The sequence below is a fragment of the Mercenaria mercenaria genome, unplaced genomic scaffold, assembly GCF_021730395.1.
Source record: "Mercenaria mercenaria strain notata unplaced genomic scaffold, MADL_Memer_1 contig_3320, whole genome shotgun sequence".
NCBI lineage: Eukaryota > Metazoa > Mollusca > Bivalvia > Venerida > Veneridae > Mercenaria > Mercenaria mercenaria.
In genome coordinates, this window is record NW_026461447.1 from 26,678 (window position 1) to 51,475 (window position 24,798).

General features: G+C 31.5%; 1 protein-coding gene across 2 annotated transcripts in view; it reads left to right on the forward strand.

Moving 5' to 3' along the window:
- LOC128552947 (transient receptor potential cation channel subfamily A member 1 homolog) overlaps positions 1-22,795 on the forward strand; it is a 45,745-nt gene extending 22,950 nt beyond the window's left edge. The window contains exons 3-11 of one of the 2 annotated variants that reach the window (XM_053534033.1): positions 6,274-6,341; positions 12,673-12,872; positions 14,227-14,488; positions 14,798-14,932; positions 15,322-15,525; positions 16,396-16,569; positions 18,633-18,701; positions 19,607-19,786; positions 20,619-22,795. In XM_053534033.1, the coding sequence (XP_053390008.1) occupies positions 6,274-6,341; positions 12,673-12,872; positions 14,227-14,488; positions 14,798-14,932; positions 15,322-15,525; positions 16,396-16,569; positions 18,633-18,701; positions 19,607-19,786; positions 20,619-20,870 (1,544 nt within the window). In that variant the 3' untranslated portion in view covers positions 20,871-22,795. Of the gene's footprint in view, positions 1-6,273; positions 6,342-12,672; positions 12,873-14,223; positions 14,489-14,797; positions 14,933-15,321; positions 15,526-16,395; positions 16,570-18,632; positions 18,702-19,606; positions 19,787-20,618 lie in introns of both variants that reach the window. The other variant, XM_053534032.1, reaches the window with a different exon arrangement.
- Positions 22,796-24,798: the final 2,003 nt, after the last annotated feature.

The window sequence follows — 24,798 nt, forward strand, 5'->3', positions numbered from 1 at the left end:
CTGTACGGGAAACAGTTATAGCAAAATTAAGGCACCCACCTCTAATATGAGGAATAATTTTATTGATAAGAAGACCATTTGAAAGCATAGAGGACAAAATAAGTGGGAAAATTTTATACGAGGGTTGTCCAAGAAAATCGAGAACTTTTTTCATTATTTCGTAAATAACCGATGCATCAAATGATTGATTCACCTGGTGTTAGTTTAATGTATACTCGGCAGGACTATAGAGTTTAAAATTAATTATATGTCATATTCTTTAAATAATGGACCGCAGTAAGTGCTTGTCGGCAAACGCTAAGTTTTCCTCCTACAAAAAGAAGTTACTTCTTTTTAAGTTCAAGTAACTTTTCCGAAATACATTTCACAGGATTTAGATTTATATCGTCGTTCATGGCAACATGTGGCGTGTAATTATTTTGCGTTTCAAGTCTTTGACCTCACTTATGTTAAATAGTGATGTAATTTTGAAAATAACGGCCGCATGCACTTTCAGAAAAGATGAAATCAGGTAAGTTTGCGGCACAGAAAGTATTAAAAGTATTATGCCAACCTCTCTTTGAATCACTCACCACGCCTTCATTAAAACGTTAAAACGTTTGTGCCATGTAAAGACAATTGTGTTACTAACATTTGCTTGGCTTCCAGAATGTTCAACTTCCCGTTTTGTTTGTATTGAAATCATACCGCGACCTACACAATATTAAATTTTCATAAATACATTCTGCGCCGCGAACTTATCTGAAAGTTATTTCTGAAAGTGACTGCGACTTTTACTTTCAAAATTAATCACCGTTTAAAGTAAGGGATGTCAAATATTTGAAACGCTACATAATTACGCACAACACGTTGCCATAAACGACGATTTGATTTTGAATCCTATAAGATGTATATAGAGTAAGTTACAAGATTTTTACTGGAAACCGTTTCTTTTTGTAGGAGGAAATCTAAGCGTTCGCCGACTAGCACTGACTGCTGTCTATTATTTAAAGAATACTGTAATAATTTGAGAGGTGTTTAATTTTAAACTCTATAGTCCTGTCAAGTATACATTGAAATACCATCAGTCAAAACAATTATTTCATACGTCGCTTATTTTCGAAATAACAAAAAATCGCGATTTTCTGGGACAGCCCTCGTATAGTTATAGATCAAACGAAGAGGAAGTAAAATGTAACGAAGGGTTATGTGACGTGTGTGCTGGGGTAAGACAATGTTACGAGTACGAGATTAAGTTAACACTTTGCGAGCTTAGCGCAAAACGGTTGTAACTGACACTTTTACATTATTCAAGTTTTTACACTTTTCAACCTATTTTGCATGTCTACATAATCCTGTAAAATATTAGGTTTGAACTCTGAAGATTTATGTTTTTCGTGCAAAAAGGTTGTAAATGGCAGTTACAAACGATTTGCACAAAACTGTACTATAAACAAACAAGAAAAAAGGCAAGTAACATCTTCATAATGATGACATCATCTGTGACATAATTTGTTTTGTTTGTGTGGTGGGTGATTGTATTGGGAGTGGAGGGGTCCAGTTAATGCAATATGTAATATTTAGTAATGGGAATATTACAATAGCTGCCGAATTCATTACACCTTATTAGTTATGGTTCTATTCAGTAGGTAATATTTTAGCGAAATATTGATGCAGAACGAAGGTAAATATAATATGACATTGGAAACACATTAAGATGTTTATATTCATAAGATATGCTAGCATCACACATGAGCACAGTACATACAAGAGCATATCAAGGGGGATGCGACGGCAACACTCTTTTTCCGGTAATGTTTGCATTTTCACTTTGAATGTCCATTCTTTGTTTTTTTTTCGGCACGCTACGCTGGCCAACTTGCATTTTTTTACGATAAAACAGTTAGATATTAAAATATACACAGGTACAAGAGGGGGTACATATAGTGTTAAGTTAGTATGGGATGTCAAGAAGAATTTACAAGTTCTGTCTGAAGCGATCGCAGTTAAAGTTCAACCACGAAATGAGATTTTTAAAAGTATTTCAAACTCTACCAAGTATTAATTCGATTAAAAAAGTTGTACGGAGCAGCAGCATTTAGTTGTTACAAAGATTTTCAGCAATTTGAATACAAGTATTGTAATTTGAGTATCAATGGATTTTCTGCACGAGTGACTGTGATACACAGACCACCACCAACAAAACAAAATGGTTTACAAACTAGTATATTTCTATAGGGCGAGTGGTCTGTTTTCCTTGGAAGATATGCAACAGTTCATAGAGATGTCATCATTGTGGGAAAATTAATTTCCATCTTAATATTCCATGAGATAGAGTTGCTGTCAGATTTACCAGTGTACTTCAGTCATGTGGTATGCATCAAACGTCTAAATGGAACTACCCATGCCTGCGGCAATACATAAGTTATACATTTGTTATAACCAGGGACAGCAGCAGAATAATATCGGGTTCCGAAGTCATTGATCCAGATCTATGTGACGATACTAGTAATATGTCAGAAAACCAATATGGAATACATATGGAATACATTTCAATGCCTGTGCCACAAAACCAGCACTAGTTGGAAGACGGTTCCTTTTAATGAAAGAATGCTCTGTTGAAGTATGTTCATTCAGACATGTATCTCCTGTACTTAATACATCCAGAAGGTACAGACCTAACTCTGTTGTTTACTGACAAAATTCACGGGGCTACATGTTATAAACACTTAAGGTTTAGGACTATATCATCAAAACACAGAAATATTTGATAAATTAACAACATCTTTACCAACATCTTTACTGTACCTGACCATTACATGTTCTGCCATACTGTCTCTTACGACAGTTTCTTAAAATATCCAGAAAAAGTTGTCCCCCTTTGAACGTGAATGCCATTTGTAAAGAAATAAAAATTAATAAAAACTGCCTTCCACCTATTAATGTGAAAACTCAGCACTCGTACGCCATTGCAAATGCATCTAAACGAACATATGTAACAGTTTTTTAAAGATGGTGAGTTTTTTAAAGGCGTTTGACTGTCCGGAAGTGTGACCCCTTTATGCAGTCCTTTTCCGGAACTCAATATTTATAACATTATACTGACACTTGTTTCGTAGAGCAATATACATGATTTATATGCTGTTCAATTTTCAACTGAAACAGTTCTTTCTTTTTATGATTTGGTGTTGTTTGAATTGTTTTTCTAAAAACATAATGCTAAGCGTTAAAACGCAAGTTTGAGCGGAAATGGAATAAATGTAACGTAACAATCGACCATCAACTTTATGGAGACAAATGTGCTAATGCAAATACATTCCTAATTCAGACTTGGACTTACCTGATAAGGAAAAGTAATGTGGCACTGTCCACAAATGTTTGGCAAAGATAACCAAAAGCTAGAAGATAGTCAATATGCTGCCCATGCCTCAAACGCATCCTCGAATGAAACTGTGCAGAAGTTTAGTGACTTTTTCATCGCTAAAATTGAAACCAATAGAAATGAATTATTTTGTGTAGCCAGATTGTGTTTTAGCAGACTTTATTTGTTCAGAGCATCAGGAAGTAGTAAAATATCTTGTTGATTTGGTTTCTGCAACAACAGAAGAGATAAAACAAAACATACAAAAATCTCCAAACAAATCCCGTGAACTCGACTCTTTACCATCATGGCTTTTGAAAACAATGTCTCGATTAGCTCTTGCCGTTAATAACAATCATTTTAAATATATCAATGGAATTAGGTTATATACCAAAAGAATTCAGGTCTCAAACTATATACATATATTCTCAAAAACAAAAGCCTGTGTCTAAGCTCCTTTTCAATTAAGAAAATCTTAGAAAAGATAGTAGATGCGCATCTGAAGCGGCACTTGAGTGAAAAATAGCTGCAAGCTGCAAGATGACTGCAGTCTGCGTAAATAAAGTTTAATTCAACTGAGTTGGCATTGATAAAGGAACAGAATGGCATCTTCACATCTCTTGATCAAAATTCTAAACAGTCCTTGTGCTACTTGATCTGTCTACAGCTTTTGACACGATTGACTACCACACTATGTTACATAGACTCGAACATCAATTTGGAGTCACAGATAAAGCACATGCATGGACGTCATCATATTTAAGTGACCATTATCAAACTGTATGCGTTAATTGTGAATTGTTGACGATGATGAAGTAGTGTGCCCCAGGGATCAATACCTCTTCAGCCAAATCGCACAAAATAACTTCTCGATTAAACATTTTTTCTGGGGGAGGTCCCCATACCCTCTCACTTATCCCGCACATCGGTTTACACCCCATACTCACGCCCACTTCCGGAAAAATGTGTTTACACCTATGAAGTACAGCCAGGACTTTTTTAAGTATGCTGACTTTCGATTTTGAAAGGTTATTTTGCAGATGAAGCTTTTCAACTGTTACAGAAAAATCCCTACAGTTTTAAAGATGATCTACTTGTATGTTGTTGTTTCAAATATGGTTAAAATAACAACAAACCATTGCGTTCATACGTTAATACCATTCAATTTAACACACTTTTTAGTCGATTCAATATCAAAGTATTGCCAAAGGACCCTTCCATCCCTATATATTTACAGTTAAATATGTAACTGACAGATACAACTGTTTTTCACTTAAACATTTTCCGCAAATCTCTGTTTTTTAAGTGCAAGACAGTTGTAACTGACAGTTTAACAAATATTTCTTTTAATGAAAGAACGGAGCTAGTGCTGATAATATGTTAATCAAAATGCAAAAAAATATTTTTCCATGCAATAAACTTGGTTTGAATGTTGAACATTCCAAAACTTATTAAGTTGTATTGTCTTCCTGTACAATTTTCAAAATTGCGCTAAGCCTGCGACTTACAGTTTAAAAAATTTATGTAGTTATATCTGTTCGTTTTCTTCACTGTTTTGATTATTGATTGATATTCTAATAATTACAAAAAAAAAACATTCACCAGAACATGGCAATTCCCCGCATGCAAATACAAGGGCCGTAGGTTTATTGAAAGTAGAAACATAATTTTTATCTTAATTCAAAATGCTTAGAAGTGTAGAAGGGGACTTTATATTGCCTGGCTTTACTTCCTTCTATTGTTCTTTTTGTCTCATTTTTTGTCACAATCAAAAGAAGTACATGTAGATGATAAGATGATAAACAGACATCCACGTCGTGTTGGTATTAATATTAGTTTAACACATTTAGTAATTTTGTTAATCCCATTTGGATGTCTGATGCAAGTATCTTATTTTGAAATGTTACAGTGTACATAAAAAGCGTGATTTTTAATCTGTGAATAAAATATGTGATACTAAATTTTCATTAACCTTTTAAGGTATTGGATCACTAATAGTTATGTTTACAAAATGGCCTTTGCTTGGTATATTCTGAAAGGTAACCGTGTTTTGCGCTATTTTGCAATTTTTAAACAACTTTTATCGTTCTGTTTTTAATAAATTTTGTATAACTTATGGTATCTCCTCAAGCTCAAGTAGAGACAAATTTCAAAGTGATAGCCACTATCCAAAACGTTTGCAGAGAATTCATTTTTACATTAATTTTAATAAAAGAAACATCAAACTATTGGTAAACAATTATAAAACACAAAATAAAAAAATCAATATCATTTTTTCTATGGTGCCTCAAGTAATCGGATTTAATGAGATATAATTCATACTTCAACATTGAAAAAATAAAGTTGAATGCTGTGTTTCTGTTTTGAATTTTGCTTACTCCATTTAAAAATAACCTTACGGCAGACGTAAAACCTATCTAAATTTCTTTCGCAATATATAATCTAAGAGTGAAAGCAAAATAGAGAACTTTCACCGCGTGTAACTCAATATTTTTAAAGATGTGTAACTCTTCCCCTTCTGTTTAAGTAGTAAATTCACTTTGAATACCAAGAAATCGCTTATAAGATTCATCTTTTTTTTTGCATTTTTGTACAAGAAATCAATAATAAGTCTTGAAAGAAGTAAAAACATACTAGAAAAAAGGAAAATAAGGAGAAAAAAATTGACTGACATGCATGACATGTAGATGCAAATTAGCTCTAAAGCACAGTAAGTTTATAATAATGACAAGATAAATAAATTTAATAATAATTTTATTACATATAAAGTAAATATATAGAAATTACCTATTTAAATGAAATATTTAAATTGAATATATCTTAAGACCTGCCGGAAAACCTATTCCTGCATATTTTGTCTTGAGCATTTATATAGTTATTAAGTGTTTAAGTCGTGAGCCCCTAAATGGTTAATTTTACTTGTTTATTTGCAGACAGAGAAGACGAAGAACACACAAATAGCATGACGAGGAGAAATGACAATCACCCTCTAAAGCACATGGTATTGCCTTTAGTTTTTAATAGAAATATTTAGTGTATCAAAGTTAACATAGCGGTACTTTCAAAGATGTTTTATAAATTATTTTGAAAATCGTTAAATGGCCGTGCTCAGATATATTAAACTAATTCTCTACGTCATAAGAAGCTACTAAAGTAATTTGAATTCTATTTCATGTGATACTGAGCTAAATTGTAGCAGTGACCGATAAAGATGCGTCTTACAATGACATATTTTTGTACAATATGCACTTTGCAGTTTTCACATAGTTTTTGACTTTCAAAATGATATCTGCATAAAGAGAAAACGAAATTTAATATATGAATCTATTGTCTTTAGTACATTGTTGTGCACATCAATTAAGAGAAGTATACAGCTGTCGCTTTATCAATTCGTATGTTATTTCATCTATAGTTCTTTTCTCTGGAACATTTTTCCAAAACTACAGAGAAGATTAATGAAGCGTAATACAAAGTTAGATGATGGTTTAAAATGCAGAACACAACAACTATAGGTCTATCTCACTTAGATATTTAATTAGCTCTCTTCAGTGCTTATGGTGTCTCTACATAAAAGTCAATGAAATTTGAAATGCAGACAGCTATCAATGAGCGGGAATTCAAGCAAATTGTAAATCGTAAATAGATACCTTATCTATTTTAGCACAAATCCTTAAGCACTTTTAGGGTTTAGAGTTTATATCGGACTCTCGAATCTGATTTTCCTTATTAAATCTGATATGTCACAAACAAAACAAACGTTTAGCAATGAATATGTCAGTTTTCAAATTTTGAAAGTGGAATGTGTATACCATCACTTGCAAATTTGTAACGTACAGATGCATCAGCTGAACCTATTAAGAATGTGTATCTCTTTTCTCGCATAAAACGTGTCGAACTGATATAATAAATCTTGATGGGGCATTTCTGCTATCATCACGCATCTTTATGTCCTATAAATGTGTCTGTCTGCAAAATTAATCACGTATTTTAATATTTATAGACCATTTTACACTGACCTATTTGCATAGCAACGGGAAACAATTTTCGCGCATGCGCACTCTATGTAGAGCAAAAAGACATGACTGCACAATATAAATTACGTTAGAGATATATTCTATTCTGGTCTATTCGATCAATAATGAATTTGTTTTACAGTAAATATCCGCCGAAACACAAAAGAAAATATATGTAGATCTTTGCAAACCCACAGCTTTAACTAATTTGCATTATCATTGATGATTTTGGAATAATCAAAGAGTTATAAAAAGTATTTTATACTTCTTTGGATTAATGGACTATTCATTCGGTAATTTTGATCTCACAAATTAAGCTTAAGAAAAATAAATAAATAAAATGATATTTTCCATGAATTTATGAAGTAATAACAAAGATTTTGTTTTATTTTCTAATGTGACCTCCCATAACTTACCATGTGTCGCAATTAGCTTACATGATACTTGAATTATAATTAAAAGTCGAAGTTGAAAATAAAATGTTCAATTAATAAAGTTCACCATTTTGTTTGTATCCGATTATACTCAAACGGTGATCAATTCATTCAGTGTTCAGAAAATAATAATAATCACCATCATCATCATCATCATCTTAAAATTATATCAGGTACTTTCCTTCAGTGTGTATAGTTATAGTCATTGATTTGATAAATATCTTACGAATTTAGATTTTTTGTAACTACACTTCCATCGTTTTAAAAGGAATGTCCATTAGGCCTAAAGTTCCAAAGTATATTCTTATAGATTTTGAAATACTAGATATCACGTGAAATATTTGTTTTTTGGTTCACAAAACAGCTCCGCCACGTGATATATTAATCTGAGTGCGTTCTTTAATGGCATTGATGACCGAAGGCATTAATGTATATCACATCAAAGCCATCTTATTTGCTTCAGTAACTTTTATGGTCCGCTTTAATTAGGAGACACTCTCGAAATTAACTTACGGTCTTGATTACCCAGGTGACCAATGTTTTATCATGTCAATTGCATAATAGTTACGCAATGATTTCCGGTATATCACTTTTAAACAGCAACTTTAGTGGTATGGAGCCGAGAACCCGAAGTATGTAGATGTCATTTAAGGCGGAGAAAAATATATATTTTACAACTATATGAAGTTGTGGGAAAAATAGATATAATGAAAAATATGAAATTTTTAAATGTAAGGAACAAGTTTTATATTTGTATGATGTGTGGAATATAAACTGGAATTGCATGTTCTTTTCTGACGAAAATGAGAATAAAGCAGTCGTTTCAGGTAAGATATGATTAATTAACATACATATCTTTAATCAAAGTATACTGTATAATAAATTACTTGACTGAAATTATCTTGATAACGGCAAAACAATTAGTAATATAATAATAATTTTTTGTAGGTTTTCTTATCGTTGAGAGTTCTTTTGCCACACGTAAAGCGCGCATGCGCGTTAAAATCAAAACATCCACGCCTTAGCGTAGCAACCATTAACTTGTGTAAAATCATCTATAAATTTCCATTTTTTAGGCCACTGATAGGTCGTTAGTATTTTCCAAGGATCTACTACGGTTTCCTGGCTTTAAAGGGTTGCGAATATGGTGGTTTATTTTATTCATTGTCTACTGCAACCATGTAAGAATGCCGATGTTGTGATCTAGTTAATTTATCTTTGTAAATTCAATGAAGTAATGTCAATCTGTTTAAATATATTATAAACTTCTTTAGTATTAGAAGTATTCAAGGTGCAAAACGCAATTATATTGTATTGTAAGCAAGCATTATGTTATACATCTCTCTCCCTCAAATAGTACATTCATGGCCGAGGAAACTCAAATGTATGGAATACTTGAATCGTGACAAACTGAAATAACATTTTATTATTAGCAATATCATATTTAAAGAGTATTTTAGAGTTTTATCAAAACTAAAACAATGAAACGCATTCAGTGGGATGTTATGACGGTCGTCATGCATGGTTTTACTTGATTTTAGTCTGTCTTATTTAAAAGTGTGCCGTGGTCACGGATTTAAAGATAAAAGTTCAGTACAATATCAAGAAAATTACTTTATCAACGTATACTTCAATATCAAGTAATTTTTGCAAAAATAGTTTCTTTGATTCTACATATGAACAGAAGTTTTAAACAGATTTACAACCTAAGGTTGACAATATTTTAAAACCGAAATTTGATAATAACACCACGTGTATAAATAATTAGATTTATTCTAACAAGATTCTAGGAAAAACACATTGGGTATTGCATAAAAGTAACATTTTCAGACGTAAACGGTCTTTTCTAATTTTTGTCATTAAAACTACTGTAACTTCTTATTTATCTGTTATTTACATAAAGCCTAATCATATGCAAGAGCTTTTGCTTTAAAAACTTTAAACCTTGCTTTGGAATTGTAGGGTGTTTGCAAATGTCTGTGAAGTATAAACTTTGAAATATGATAATTTATTAGATGCTGACATATTGATTAGCACTTCGGTATATGATTTATAATGGGATGTAGGATCATATTAGATACATTTTTAGTTTCAACCATCTTATTGCATTATAGTAACACATATCCATGTAATTATTTATTTATAACGTCATTTCACTTGATGTTGTTACTGTTATTCGTATGAAATTCTCCTGATGAAGACTAAAGTAATAAAGTAAAAAGCGTTCTGAATCGACCAGTATTTCCATGATTTAGATTGGTTTTGACCAAAGAAAATTAATGAAAAAAAATATCAAGATAATATCCACCACGAAAAGATCATCCAGTGCACTTCCTTAAAATGTAATTAGTTTGTAAGTCACTCTGGCAAAGAAATTCAAGACACAGTTAAAGATAAATTGTTTCATGTAAACAAAGAATAGGCAAGCAACTCCTCAAGAACACAAGTTATATATTCAGTGAAAGCTCTCGTTATAACTAAATTAAAAATTGTAGGAATTTAAGATTGTTTCGTGTAAGATCTATTACTGAATAAACGGCAGATGTATTGTTTTCGCAGGCACAAGAAAAAATCTAAAAATGTAAAATCTTGTGTTCGCGAGTGAAGAGTTTCCAAATATTTACAGATAATAATATCAAATAATCAAATGTTCCGTAGAGATGAATGTTTATTATTAACACTGAGAAATTTTCAGTCTATGATCCACCATTATATTTCTAAAACAACAACTTCAAAAAGTGAATGTTATGTTGAATTCTTTGATAACACCACTCCCGTTTAATACGACTGTATTAGTTGCGTAACCAACGCAAAAGATATATTGTGCTTTGTTTCTAACAATTTGTTATGAAAACAGGAAGGTTAGCTCGATCATTTCATATGCTAATATATCATTTGATTATTTATTTCCTTGAAAGAAATTTAAATTGGGCAATGCTAGTTTCTTTTTTCCTGTCAGTACAATAAATAGTTTCAAAGATTTTCAAGAGGCGTGCTCTACAGCGTCTTCATAAAGTATTCATATAGAGAGTGTTTACTTTGACTGAGCACCGGATATCATAGTCATGCATTTAACAATCCTCAAATTACTTTTCTTCGTTGCTTTTTTTTCTAATAGTTTTAGACACTGGCACCAGATCAGAAAGAAAATGCCTCCGTACGTGTTATACCCTACCCCTAGGTATTCTATAAGAACCATGGTCATGAAAGGGAAAATGCACTAACCCGTTTCAATCGTACATTTCTCAACTTAAACGCGCAGTTCGGTGAATGGGTACTTAGTATATTGAAGCGATAATTTATCTTCCATCGTGCACCAGTCACATTGTTTCAATATTCCATATTGCTGAGATTATCAACATATTTTATGCTTTCCTCAACGTTACAGAAAAAAAAACTTGCTTGACCTTCCCTAATGAACATCCGGTTTAGAGGTCACGGCAGTGTGCACATGTTTGGCGAAACGTAAACAAACAAAAACAGAATTTAAAAAAAATCACAATTTTACACTAAAACTGGAAATGATGAATGAAATTCATCTTGTATATGATCTTTAATTTGAAATCGTACATTGGTCTCCATCTGTTCTGTTTATTTTATTCATTTTGCAAATTAATGCTGTATTTTCACATTTTAGCGAACACGTGTAGTAAAATGACGATTGATATACATTTTCACATCAGCCAATCAGAATGGTTTTGTAATCTAGAACGGAACTTCACCAGGGAAGTTCAAGCAAGTTTTTTGTGTAATGTTGAAATTACTATAAAGTATGCGTTGTTTTTCTAAGATAAGATGTATTGAAAAAATGTAACTGGTACACAATGAAAGATAAATTACTACTTGTTTGATATTCATAGTACACATTTACCGCACTGCGTGTTTTAGGTATGAAATGCGCGATTGAAACGGGTTAGTATATTTTCCCGTTCACGACCATGGTTCTTATAGAATACCTAGGGGTAGGGTATAACACGTTCGGAGGCATTTTCTTTTTGATCTGGTGCCAGTGGTTTTAGACGACATTTTTTTTCATACTATGAGACATGTATTTAAGTAGCAGAGATTTTTCCCTTTTCATCAAAAGCTTCATCAACACATTTCACCTTGTGAAATTCTGTGGGTTTTGACTTTTTAAAACAAATCGTCTGTTTGTCACAATATCCTCAATGTATTGCTTGACTTATTTCTTTACATATTTTTTCTTTTCAAATCACTGATCACTGACCAATTAAGCTGTACATAAATCAATCGTCGGTAATTATGCATGCTTTTTCATGCCTAAAGGTAGATCGTTCATAGTATGAGGAGATGAAAAGTACCTAGTCACAAAAGCCTACATTTAAGTTTAGCGGCGTTGATTCCATTTTTCTCACATATTTACCCATGAACATTTTATTCGACTCACCGTTACACTTTTTCAGAAAATAATCCTTATTTTTTCAGATGATGAACTTTGAACTGCACATATATATCTAATATTGGTAGTGCTTACTTGAAGTTCGTATTTTAGTTACGGTGCCGAATTCGTAGTACAAAAGTAAAAAAGAAAACAACTAGATACTTTCTAACAGCAACATTTATACACACAACTTGTAACATGAAAGATGTTGACGTGACGCAGTAATTCAAAATGCGTCACTTATCTAACAGCAGATTCAATCTTAAATCGATTCGATATTTCTCAATAGGTTCAATTTTGCTCACTGATAAATTAAGGACACAATTCACTAAGAAGTCAATAAATTAGACACGTAGAGAATGAAACAGTGTTAAACCTCTATCTCAGAGCCTCAGATAAAAGGCAGAAAAACCGATATAGCAAGTGATGGAATTTACCAACAACTTCTTGAAACATTGTTTAACCTCTATCTCTCTTCTTCAGATAAAAGGCAGAAGAACAGAATCAGATGGTGAAATTCACCACCAACTTTTGGATCATCCCCTTGTAAAAGCCCTAGTAAGGCGTAAATGGAATGATATTGGTGTAAAATTCCATGTTCTGAATTTGGCTTTGTATATGATCTATCTGGTTGTTCTCACTGTATGTGTGTGTACCACTGTTCCACCATATATAAATTCTCAGTAAGTAGGCATTTGCTTCGAGTATATTAATGAAAGTTATGGCTACATTTGATAGACCATATACTCTCTCTCTCTCTCTCCCTCTCTCTCTCTCTCTCAACAAACACACCTGCACGCACGCCCGCACGCATGCACAAGCACACACATATACACACATATATATATATCAAAAAGTGATGCATTAATTCATCTGTTAAAGATACGTGCTAAGTAAACCTTTTGCGGAAATCATACAGAAACTTCCACAGAATAGGAAAAAAAAGTAATTCTTCTTTCACATTCATTTTATCTATAATTGAACGACTGCATAGAAGTTACTTTTAAAGATAGTACAATTGATTGCGTGCTCTTAAGACTTACTCACAGCAATTTTTGAATTTTAACATTTTTTGAAGCAGTATGCCGTTAATAAAATATTAAAATTTCAATAAAACAAAAGTGTGTCTTTATATTTTTTCATTCATTCACCATTGTTAAAGAAAAATCAGAAAATATATTTAAATGCCTTAAATTCATATACAAGCACGTTTACGAAACGGGAAATCAAATCATAACAGAAATAAAGTAAAGTCTTAGTTCTATCTCATTTAAGGATTACTACCCGTAATAGGCATTGATTTCACCAAAAGCGTACATACAATTTGATAATGTAAGTTTTGAAAATGTCAAACGATAGAAGTAAGGTGCATATTGACAAGTTATATAGTGACGGAAGTTCTCAAACATTTCCTTCTGATTACCTCCCCTGATAATTTTGGTTTTTCATGAGTTATCTCCCCTGAAAACTAGAAAATAATAATTTTCTCCTTTTCCCTACAGGGAGTTTTAAATTTATTTTTGATAGTTGTATCAGAATCATATAATGCAGCTTTCTACCGCAAAATTTTCTCGAAACTCAAGTTCAGATTCTCATAATCAAAGAAATTATATATTTCCCATAGGCATCAATGTTAACTTCAATCGATTATCTCCCCCTAAATGATAAAATTTGAAAGATCTCTCAGTGAAACGTTTTTAATTTTTAATGTCTTTAAAGTGACCAAATTTCATTTAAATATTACCATCCAGTTACAAGATATGAAATATGGCTATTACACCATGTTATCCTTAAGGATAAAACTTAATTTTCTTCTGTCAGGCCATCCTATTTTCGTTAAAAAGCATTTATTCCATGTTTTCTCTGAATGATTTCCGCTAAGTTCATTAAAACCTTGTACAATTATGCTGAAAATGGGTGTAATGTTACAGCGTATTGATATACAATATTTGCTAATCGGAATATCAAAAAGTACTTCTAAAAAGGATGAAGAATTATAATAAAAGATTTGTTAAATGTGTGATGTTATTTTAGAAGTCCAAACAATCTATTTACTTACCTGAACACTACTGTTTGCCAAAACGTCACATTATGCCAGAATGAAACCTCATGTCAGAACGGAAACACATGCAAAAACACAACTAAATGCCTTGACACAACTACATGCTTGAACAAAACCACTACAGAAGCTGCTGTTACCAAAATGGCATGTCATTCCTTTGAAAGTCAGCGCATGTCTGTGATTGTAGATCTGCAATACTTTGTGATAGCCTTATCATTCATCATGATATTAAAAGAGGTATAACTGTCTTTGGCTTTTTTAAGCTGTTGTTATATCAAATATCATATTCAGCCTTCATTTTAAATTACATTTAGAAACAAAATTATAAAGCCCTCCTGTTGCATAACATTTTTATTTCTTTAAATTGTTGAAAAGCAAACAAGGAAATGTAATGCTTTAGAACAGCTTGCACTGTAATATTAAGTCAGCTTTGAGAAGATGTTCCTTTATATTTAAAAAATGAAATTGTAAATTTAGAAAAACACTATAATCTATCTTAGTTAACTGTTTTATTTAAACAATGATATCATTTGAAATGTTTCACAGATTTACCAGCTTGTCAGAGTGTACGGACGCGAGTACTTCAAACAGAAAGAAAACTACGTCGAATTAGCTGTTTACATATTCTCCGTCTTGTTTGTTGTAAACGTAACAGAGTGCGAACATACTGACTACCGAACTGTAAGAATTCGCTTTTACGTGTATTTCTAATTTTTATATTATAGTTAGAGAAAGAAGACAATTTTATTTAATGTCTTGTAATTCAGCGAAAAATACACTGTGCATTGTACTAATATTTGTCCATTTTCTACTTCGATAAGTTTTAAAAAAAATTCTGGGAATGCCTTTCTTACATAACCAATTACACAGTTATCATCTTAGTGTAGTTATGACAACTATGTTTAGAAATTTAGTGATTTGATTGTTCTTATATAAAAATGTCCAGCGACTGAACAGTATTTCTATTGATTCAGATGTGTCCTATTTATTGCATTGACTATAATAATAATATTGAATCCAACTTTTGTAAATTATAAACATTGTAAACGTTCTTTTATAATTTTCACCAGGAATGGCAATGGGCGTTAGGCACATTATCTGTCTTCATGGCATGGATTAATTTGCTAGTATTCGGGAAAAAGTTTGAACATCTCGGAATTTATGTTATGATGTTGTGGTCAATTATCAAAACGTTTCTTGTGAACGTGTTTCCTATCATCGCCGTTTTAGTCGTGGCCTTTTCTATAGCTTTCACATGTGTGCATCAAGATCAGGTTTGTAGTTATTACTGACATCGTTTCTGCACAAAATATTTTACCTATATATTTCAGGTAAATTTAAGTAATGTTTGCAGTCGTTTCACTTTCCTGTTTTTGCTGAAGTAAATTTGACGCATTGTAAATGCACATTCATAATTTCTACAAAGATAATAGAAATTGCCATAACCAAGAATCTAACCTAATCACAGGATTGTCTTTAGATTACTTTCCAGTTAAAAGTCAGCATATTCAAGAAGTAGAAATAAATTCGAGAACGTAAAACATATTCAGGCTGTGACACATATATCCTAAAAGTTAACTGTCATTTGTATTGAATAAAATTTTCTTAAGAAATAGCCTTTTCATTACCAAAAAGGTTATCTTTTCAAGCAGCATTAGGTCTCAAGGAATCAACATTTTTAATGTCTTTGATCAGGTCTTCCTTAAGTTAACGAAGGGAAGGAGCGTGTAATAAAAACTTAGAGTTTAAATTACTTCTCCTGAACAAACCCCCTTTGAACACAATTGTATTTGACCTGAAGTATTATTGACATTGGTTTCATCCGAAAGCAATCGGACATGATTCTTTAGTTACCGTAGCCCAATTGCTTAACATTTATTTTCCTTATTTTAATTCAGACTTTTACTCTCTCTCAGCTATACGCAAGTTTAAGAGATAAAAATATAACTTTAGGTAGATTCTCTCCTTGGGCGAATCGGACTGACCTGTAAGTGTAAGAAGAAGCTTCAAAACTGTTAAACTTTGTTAAACAGATTTTTAGCCAGCTAAATGTGTAAATAAACATTAATCTTAATATACAATTTGAAATGAAATGCCGTCATGATATATTGTTATTGTAAATCTTGATCTCTTCATTCTTACAGATGAAATTTGCAAATGTTTGGCATTCACTACTGACGACATCGTCATTGATGATAAGTGGATTTGATTACGATGAATTCCTGAGCTTGGCCAATTACCATGATATAGCTTCTGTCAGTTACATAATTTACAGTTTATTTCAATTACTCATGACAATTGTAATCATAAATCTGATGGTATGTATCAAAACATTTTTATTTTTGCTATTTCCTACTCAAATGCATCTTTCATGGCGGCTACAGAAAATCAGAAGTTGACATAATTAGTATAGCAGTCGGAATTATAAGTCCTTATTGTAAAAAATGCTACGTCCTCCAATAACAATTCTATTTTGTGCTATGTTTTATAGTCTCTGGTAGAGAAGGAAAAGCGTATATTTATTCGTCCTTAATTTTGTTCGTTAATATCATTATCATATTGACTTGATTCGGGTATGCATTATTACTTTCTAATTATATGTCTTAATAGATCTAGATAGAATGAAATATATTATCTAGGTGTCTATGCAGGTTTTCTGCCACTGTTTTGTATCTTAAAGGACAAGAAACGCCTGATAATAAGTTAATGTTATATGAAAGCCATCCTCAAGCCTTTCACAACGCTGAAATAATTTCTAAATTCGGATCACTATTGAAAAAGATATGGCAGTATGAAAGATAAGGAAATGGATAATCACGGAGGCAATCATTTTAGTATGCTTATGACACCATTACACACTGCTGAATTCTTTATTTCAAACCAGTTACGATATTACAGTTTGTTACATCCAGTTCACAGTGAGATAAAGATCTTTTTAATTCATAGATGATTACATTTATTTCAATAACATAATAGGTAACTAAATTATATGTATTATATTTCAGAAGACCTTAAACAAGATTTTTAAGAATTATCAGTCGTTGAGATATATCAACAATCACGCTATGTTTTAATATGTGTTTTATGAATCAGTATGTTAATACAAGTTAAAGCATAGCAAAAGTTCCTTCTAGAGCATATCTATATAAATATAAAATGATCATCTTGTTATTTTGTTGCAATATCTGTTTTATACTGACTAAAAATTTCAAGTAAGTATTTACGCTAGTTATTTAACATAAATTGTTAAATCCAACAACAAATTAAATCTGTTACCACTTTCAGTAGAGTAAATACGGCAATAAGACATTGACCCGCTTAATCAATTACGATTTGATGCGTGAGTTTGTTGCGCATAATTAGAGGGTCGCAATGGGGTTTGTTTTCATATATTAACTATGTATTTCAAGGTAACGATAATATTTAGTTGTTTACATTTAAATTTGCTGTTATATGTCTATCTGGTCGACTGAGAATAACATCCTCAGGTTTAGTAATATGTAATCCACGGAACGCGTTCAGTCAGAGAGTCGCCTCATTTAGGAAAAAAAACAGTCTAACGTCAGAGGTTATTTCTAAGGTCACGTAGTTTTATTGTCCAGCTTGTAATGACAGCAGCTTTCGGTATCAGTAGCTCAGTCAAGTGTGACTTATTGAAATATAATATTCCTTCTCAAGAGAAGGAATAATAACCTTTTTAAAAAATGCATTATTTTTCTATGTTTCTTGTGTGTCAAATGTAAAATAGTGTAATTTCTTGCATTAAAGCTGGATAAAAGGTAAAGAAATTATTTTACAGAAATAAATAAATACAGTTCAAATAATCATTCATTTAGAAATTTGATAAATCTGCCATTTTGTTACATGTTGCTATGGAAACAAAATGGCAGGCCATTATTGGTAAGCTATTTAAATGCTCATGTCTTTCGAATTTTTAAGCCGATTTTGAAAATTCTTTCACTTCTTTGAATGATTTGAGAATTACTAGCAGACGATTTTGACATAAGAACAACATTGCCTTTCCTTCTTATAAATTGCTTAACCAAATTGATTTTTTGCAGTGATACAAATTTATCAAAACGTTTTCAAAAGCTGCTAAAGCAATCAAATTCAACGTGGGTTTACAACCCCTACTATTTAAACACACTAGGTCAAACTACTTATATCTAATATGAAAAATTATTGAGAAATCCAATAACTGTATTTTTACATATCATTTCCAAACACCCGTATCATAATAATATAAATAATCTCATATTCTAGCTACAATTATCGTTAGCTAATTCCATATTATACATTATGTTTAGCAAGCACACATTGTATAGCAATTTTAATTTTCTGTTATTAGCACATAATATTATTATATAAATAAAAATTTTAGGTTGGTGTAGCAGTGGAAAATGTTCAAGAAATACACAAAGATGCAAGTGCTACGAACACTGTTCTACAGGTCAGTAAAGTTAAATATGATTGCTCGATTCGAATATGTTTTACTTTGCATCTTAATTTTCGCCTATGTCAAGCTAGGAAAAGGTTTTAGTTTCCTACAGTCTATCTAAATTTTAATTTCTACAGACGCAATTCCCCACATGCAAATGTTGATCTTAATTTCGTCTATCTTCTTTAAATATTTATTCTCAGGATCAAATTTTGTCAATGAGATATTTTCAATGGTTTATACCAATGTCCGCGAGGTACATGCAAAACACGTAAATTTTAGATTGATAGTAAAAACAAATAAAGTTGATTTCAACCAACAAATACGGTTATTTATTAGAAAATCTATAAACCGTATATCAGAGTCATATGTATTCAATAAATCGCATTAACGGAGTTATGAGAAGGTCGTGGGATAATAACACCATACTTAATGTACTGTTCCTACCTCATGCTTGAGCTTAAACAAAACTTATTTTAGGACAATATTACTTAGTACCTGGTTGTATTTAACAATTAGATTAAATTAAACTGAGAATTCCAATGTCTGTTTTGCTACTTTATCCTCCTTTATATAAACAAAGAAGAATTTTACTGTGTATTTTCTTGCCGATTAAAACACGTTTCGCAAAATGACCTACTTTTGGCTATTTCGCTTTAAAAAGCCTTCCAGATTAGTATCCCTTCCCGGTGTACATTACTACGCATCTGAACTCAAACCGTGTTTTATTTGCCAACAAAGCACTCGAAACCTAATTCTGTTCCTCAAATAAAAATATGCTACACATCGTAAACCGTTTTTTGTCAAATGATTTGCAAGACGGAGAATGTATTTAAAGGAATTATAACAAACCAAGGAAACATATTTCTCTCATATCTTAATATTATATATTTTTATTCTTTTCCGTTCACCACCAGATTGAGTATATATTGGAACTTGAACGAATGATATGCTTAATCAGTACCAAATTGAAAAATATTTGCAAGATCAAAGAGTTCATGGAAAGGTTTATTTCCAAACAAAAAGAAGAAATCGAGCTCACACAACTTCAATCGACAAGACTGCCAGTGCAACAGATCATGGCTGTTCTAGATAAGGTACATATAGCATGCAAGTCACATGTAGGTTCAACTACGCTGGAGACAAAAATGTAACTTTTCTCGGACAACTGTTAACTATATTTGCACCTGCATATATATTTATACTAATTTATGTTGCATGTGTAGTGTGTTTTTATCTTAATATTATTTTTAAATATAAATTCATGCGGTGAACATACCGATGAACCATGTTCTTTATTACTGTAAAAACATACTCTTACTTATTTCCCAGCCCGACCGCTTAGCGCAATAGGGAGAACCCCTGGCGAGACGTATGTTCTCCGTGGCGATTTGATAAGATACATTGTGTCTGAAGTTATTTGCTCTTCACCACTGATTCATGTAGGGAAGTTGACAGTTACTTGCCGAGAACAGGTTTGTACTGGTACATAATCCAGGAACACTTGTTAGGTCAACTGTCCACCGTTACATTACCAAAACACTGTTAAAAACGACATTAACCCCAAACAAACGGACTTACTTATTTTTCGCATTTTGTACATATTGATGTGGAATTTCAGGTGAGGACAAACGCCCCATATTGCAGAAAAACACTTTTAATCTGTTGAAATATATTTAGCATGACTATCCAAATTACTTATCTTGAATGACAAGTTTTTGTTTTTCAGGTCGTCGTTACTTTATTACTATGGTTCCGTGTCATATTGCAATTTGTTAAAATGTCTTTGCGAATTCTATTTAACTATGAAAATTAAGAATTCAACCTTTTTTATATATTCCAGATGTGTAGATTTACCTTCACGTATTTACATATAATATAGATCAATTTGTAATGTTGCAGACTATAAACAATACCATTGCTTTTTAGAACAAGGCAGAAAACGAGCAAGACGGCATTTTGGAAAGAATTAACCAAATTGAGATGACAATGACTAAAAAACTGAACACAATTGGGAAACAAATGACAGAAATAAATTTTATGATTGAAAGGCAACTGACATTACTGAATTCTACAACCAAAGATACAAATGAAAGAATGAGCACAGTTGAGACGAGACTAATTGAACTGAATTCTACAACCAAAGAAACAAACGAAAGTATAAACACAGTTGAGACCTGAATTCTACATTAAAAGAAACAAACGGAAAAAGGAATACAGTTGATGCTATCCATGAAACTTAAGGTATTAGATCACTAATAGAGAACCTCCTTTTTGAAGAGTATTTAATTCCTACCATAAACCTACTTTTACTGCAATTCTTAGGGGGCGTAGGTTCAAGCCCTACTGAGATCAATTTTTATTTCTTTATTTTCCTTTTTACTAGTAAGTTTTTACTTCTTTCAAGTCTTATTATTGATGTTTTGTACAAAAATGGAAAAAGATGAATCTTATAAGCGATTATTTGGTGTTCAAAGAGAAGAGAATTTAGTACTTAAACACAAGGGGTAGAGTTACACATCTTTAAAAATATTGAGCTACGCAAAAGATCTCTATTTTGCTTTCACTTTTAGATTATATATTGTGGAAGAAGTTTAGGTAGGTTTTACGTCTTCTCTAAGGTTATTTTTAAATGGAGTAAGCAAAATTCAAAACAGAAACTCATCATTCGACCTTATTTTTTCAGTGTTGAAGTATGAATTCTGTCTCATTAAATCCGTTTACTCGAGGCACCAAAAGTGACATTAACATTTTTGTTTTGTGTTTTATTATTGGTTATCAATAGTTTAATGTTTCTTCGATTGAAATTAATGGTAAAATGAGTTCTCTGTAAACGTTTTGGATAGTGGCTATCGCTTTGAAATTTTCTCTACTTGAGCTTAAGGAGATACCATAAGTTATTCAAAAATTATAAAAAAAAACGGCATGGTAAAAGTTGTTTAAAATTTGCAAAATAGTGCAAAACATGGTTACCTTTCAGAATATACCAAGTAAAGGCCATTTTGTAAACATTACTATTAGTGACCTAATACCTTAAGGGAGGAAAATAGTAGATTAAATCAGTATACATAGAACTGAATTTCGATTGTTATCGTCATATTGTGTATATTGTATGAAAGTGCATTTGAACACTTCATACAGCAATTCATTCTTTGTACATAAATATATATTCTTATTGTGTTTAAACAAATAGTGTTAGAATATTGAACAACAAACTGATCACTGATTAGTATCTAGATGATATTATCTTTTTATATGTTCGTTTAAAATATATTAGAATTGCATATATTGTTTCGAGTTTGAATGTTCGGATGTGCTATTTTTATGATTTTTTTCTGACCTATCTAGCAGTGAGTGTACAGTACATAATATGTTTGCCATCGAATAAATTTATATATAAGGGTTGTACAGTAAATGCGTAGACTGGTGCCGTAACTTCAATACTAGCCGGTTAAAGATTTTTAAATTTGTACTGTTTTAAACATAGTATCTCTGCTACAAATGTACTAAATCTGAAATTGTTATCGTGCAATATATTTGTTCTACGTTAATTTGTTTAAACAAGATATACTGTATGGCCCAGGTCAACTACGTATTCATACAATCGACTTTGTTTATAAAAAAATTGTAACTAATTCAATTACGTTTCTCAATCTTTTGAAATTTACTGAACAACTTCTGTGATAAGAACTCAGGTTGTCATATGAAGATTAAGAGTATTCATTTTCAACAAGATGGGACTCTTGATTAATGTAAAATGGAAAATCTAGATGTAGGATTTCTTTTATTATTAATTTTGCTGGAAATCATAAATCAAATATTTATATGTGTAGTTACTAAAATCAATGCTTTTGGATGATTGAGCTACAACTCGGGGTTCCTAAAGTAATTCAAAATTTTCTATCGGTGTGTGTGTGTGTGTGTGTGTGTGTGTGTGTGTGAATTTTGTTGTTGTTTTTTTTTTGTTTTGTTTTGTTTGTTTGTTTTGTATCATTTAAAAGAGTTGTGTCTCCTGAACAATAATTTGTAAATAAGATGATCATAATAATGTGCATATATCGCTACAGTCATATTTTTGGACAGCAAAATAAACCGTAATAACTGATCATTTCTGTTGGAGTATCAATGAAAACTATAAAGGATAAAAATAAAATCTGGAAATTAGATCCCTCGGAAGCATCGCGAACATGGCAAACAGTGACAATTGCACAATCGGTTTGATTGAGTCTGTTCATGGGCAAAAATGGAAAATGCAACACTGCCCACGCCCCCTAGCACCGGCTTAAGCAGTATTCAATTTTCAAATCTAAATGAGTTGAAATCAATGATCCCGAAGGACCAGAAAATATGACAACACTGAGATGAAGTCGGGGCGACATTTTACGGCCGCCACACAGCACTTAATACCTTCCGCTGTGAAGTAAATAAAATCTGGAAATTAGATCCCTCGGAAGCATCGAGAACAAGGCAAACTGAAAATTGCAGACTCGGTTTGATTGAGTCTGTAAAGGCATTTATAACATTTTTTGTCATATGATTTATATTTTCGTTTTCATATACATTACTCTTTCAAACGATACCAAAATTATATGAGCTTACCAGGCATCGATATTTCATATATTTTGATAGAACTGTTGTATAAAACTTGCTTATTTGTGATGAACCGAATACCTTAAACTCGAATTACCAATTGACTTTTACAGAGACATCACTTACCTATTACTAAATAATTTCAGATTTGTTTTTCAAAACGTTATGTTATTTTATTTGAAGTCATTGATGGTTTTACATTAAAGACAACAAAACAACAACTGGGCCGATAGTGTGTTTCTATGTTTATTAATCAAACACTAGTTTTGTACTGTGTTATGTAACTCTATCAGCAAACGGACAGGTAACCGTTTATATCAGTTACACTAAATTGGACGTTATGGAGACCAAGTTGTGGCGTCAGTTTACGTATTTACTTAACCACAATTGTATGTTTTGTTTAACTTATTCCTTGTTTTCCTAATCAGCAACTATAATTGTTAATAGTTTAATGTTAGTTTTTCATAAATCTTTGCTACTCAAGCTATTCTTAGAAATTCCCAAACCGACTTCTATTCAATTTCTTTCAAATAACGTAAGATGATATTACTTCATAAGAATAGCAATGTATTTACAAATGTATTTCCAAACATCTATTAAGACACAGTTTTCTCCAAAAAAAAGTGTCACGGAAATCATTCTAATACTAGACGGATGGAAAATATTTCCGTTAATTGCTAATTCTTAATAGCTTTGTCATCAAGTGAAGCTTTTGTTTTCAAAATACAGGGCAGCCTCTGTAGAGCAACACCCTTTTGGATATACAAATATTGACTGTTATGTAGAGGTTGTTGTTCTTGAGAGGTAAATTTGATAGTATATTTCAGCTAAGAGAAATTTCTATGATATTGTTATAGAGAGATTTACCGTAGCTTAAATTTTTAAAAAATACGGTTGAATATAATTCTTACACGGTAGCAACTCTAAATGTAAATACATGTAAATATCGCAAGTAGTGTGCATAATGCTAACATTTTCAGATATTAAAAACTCAATGTTCATAAGCGTCAATGTCTGTGTGTACATATAACTGTAATAACAAAGTGTATACTCATATTTTCTTTCCCTCGATGTGTTTTAATATTTTTGAACACAACAATTTCATTTTAATTAATCGTTTTTAATACACCTGTTATTTATGTATATACATTAAGTTTTGTTAATTAAATGTATATTATTCATTAGTGAATTTACCTTTTTCATCCTGCTTGTATATTGTTTATGTGGATAATCAAAGTCAGAGAACGTGAATTGTACTAAACGCAATTGAAATTTTTACTAATAATATTGAAAATATTTGGAAAATATATTGTTTACTTTTTACTAACACTTTTATTATTTAGAAAAAAATTGAAAAGTCATGTTATGAAATATTTGAACATAATAAAAAAAGGAACAAATTACATATACTTGAATATGAATCTTTATCTTACAATTTTAAATTTACTGTTTGTATCTTTATTATGCATTAGAATATAGGTTCCTGACTATATGCAGAAAATAAAATTGCACAATTATA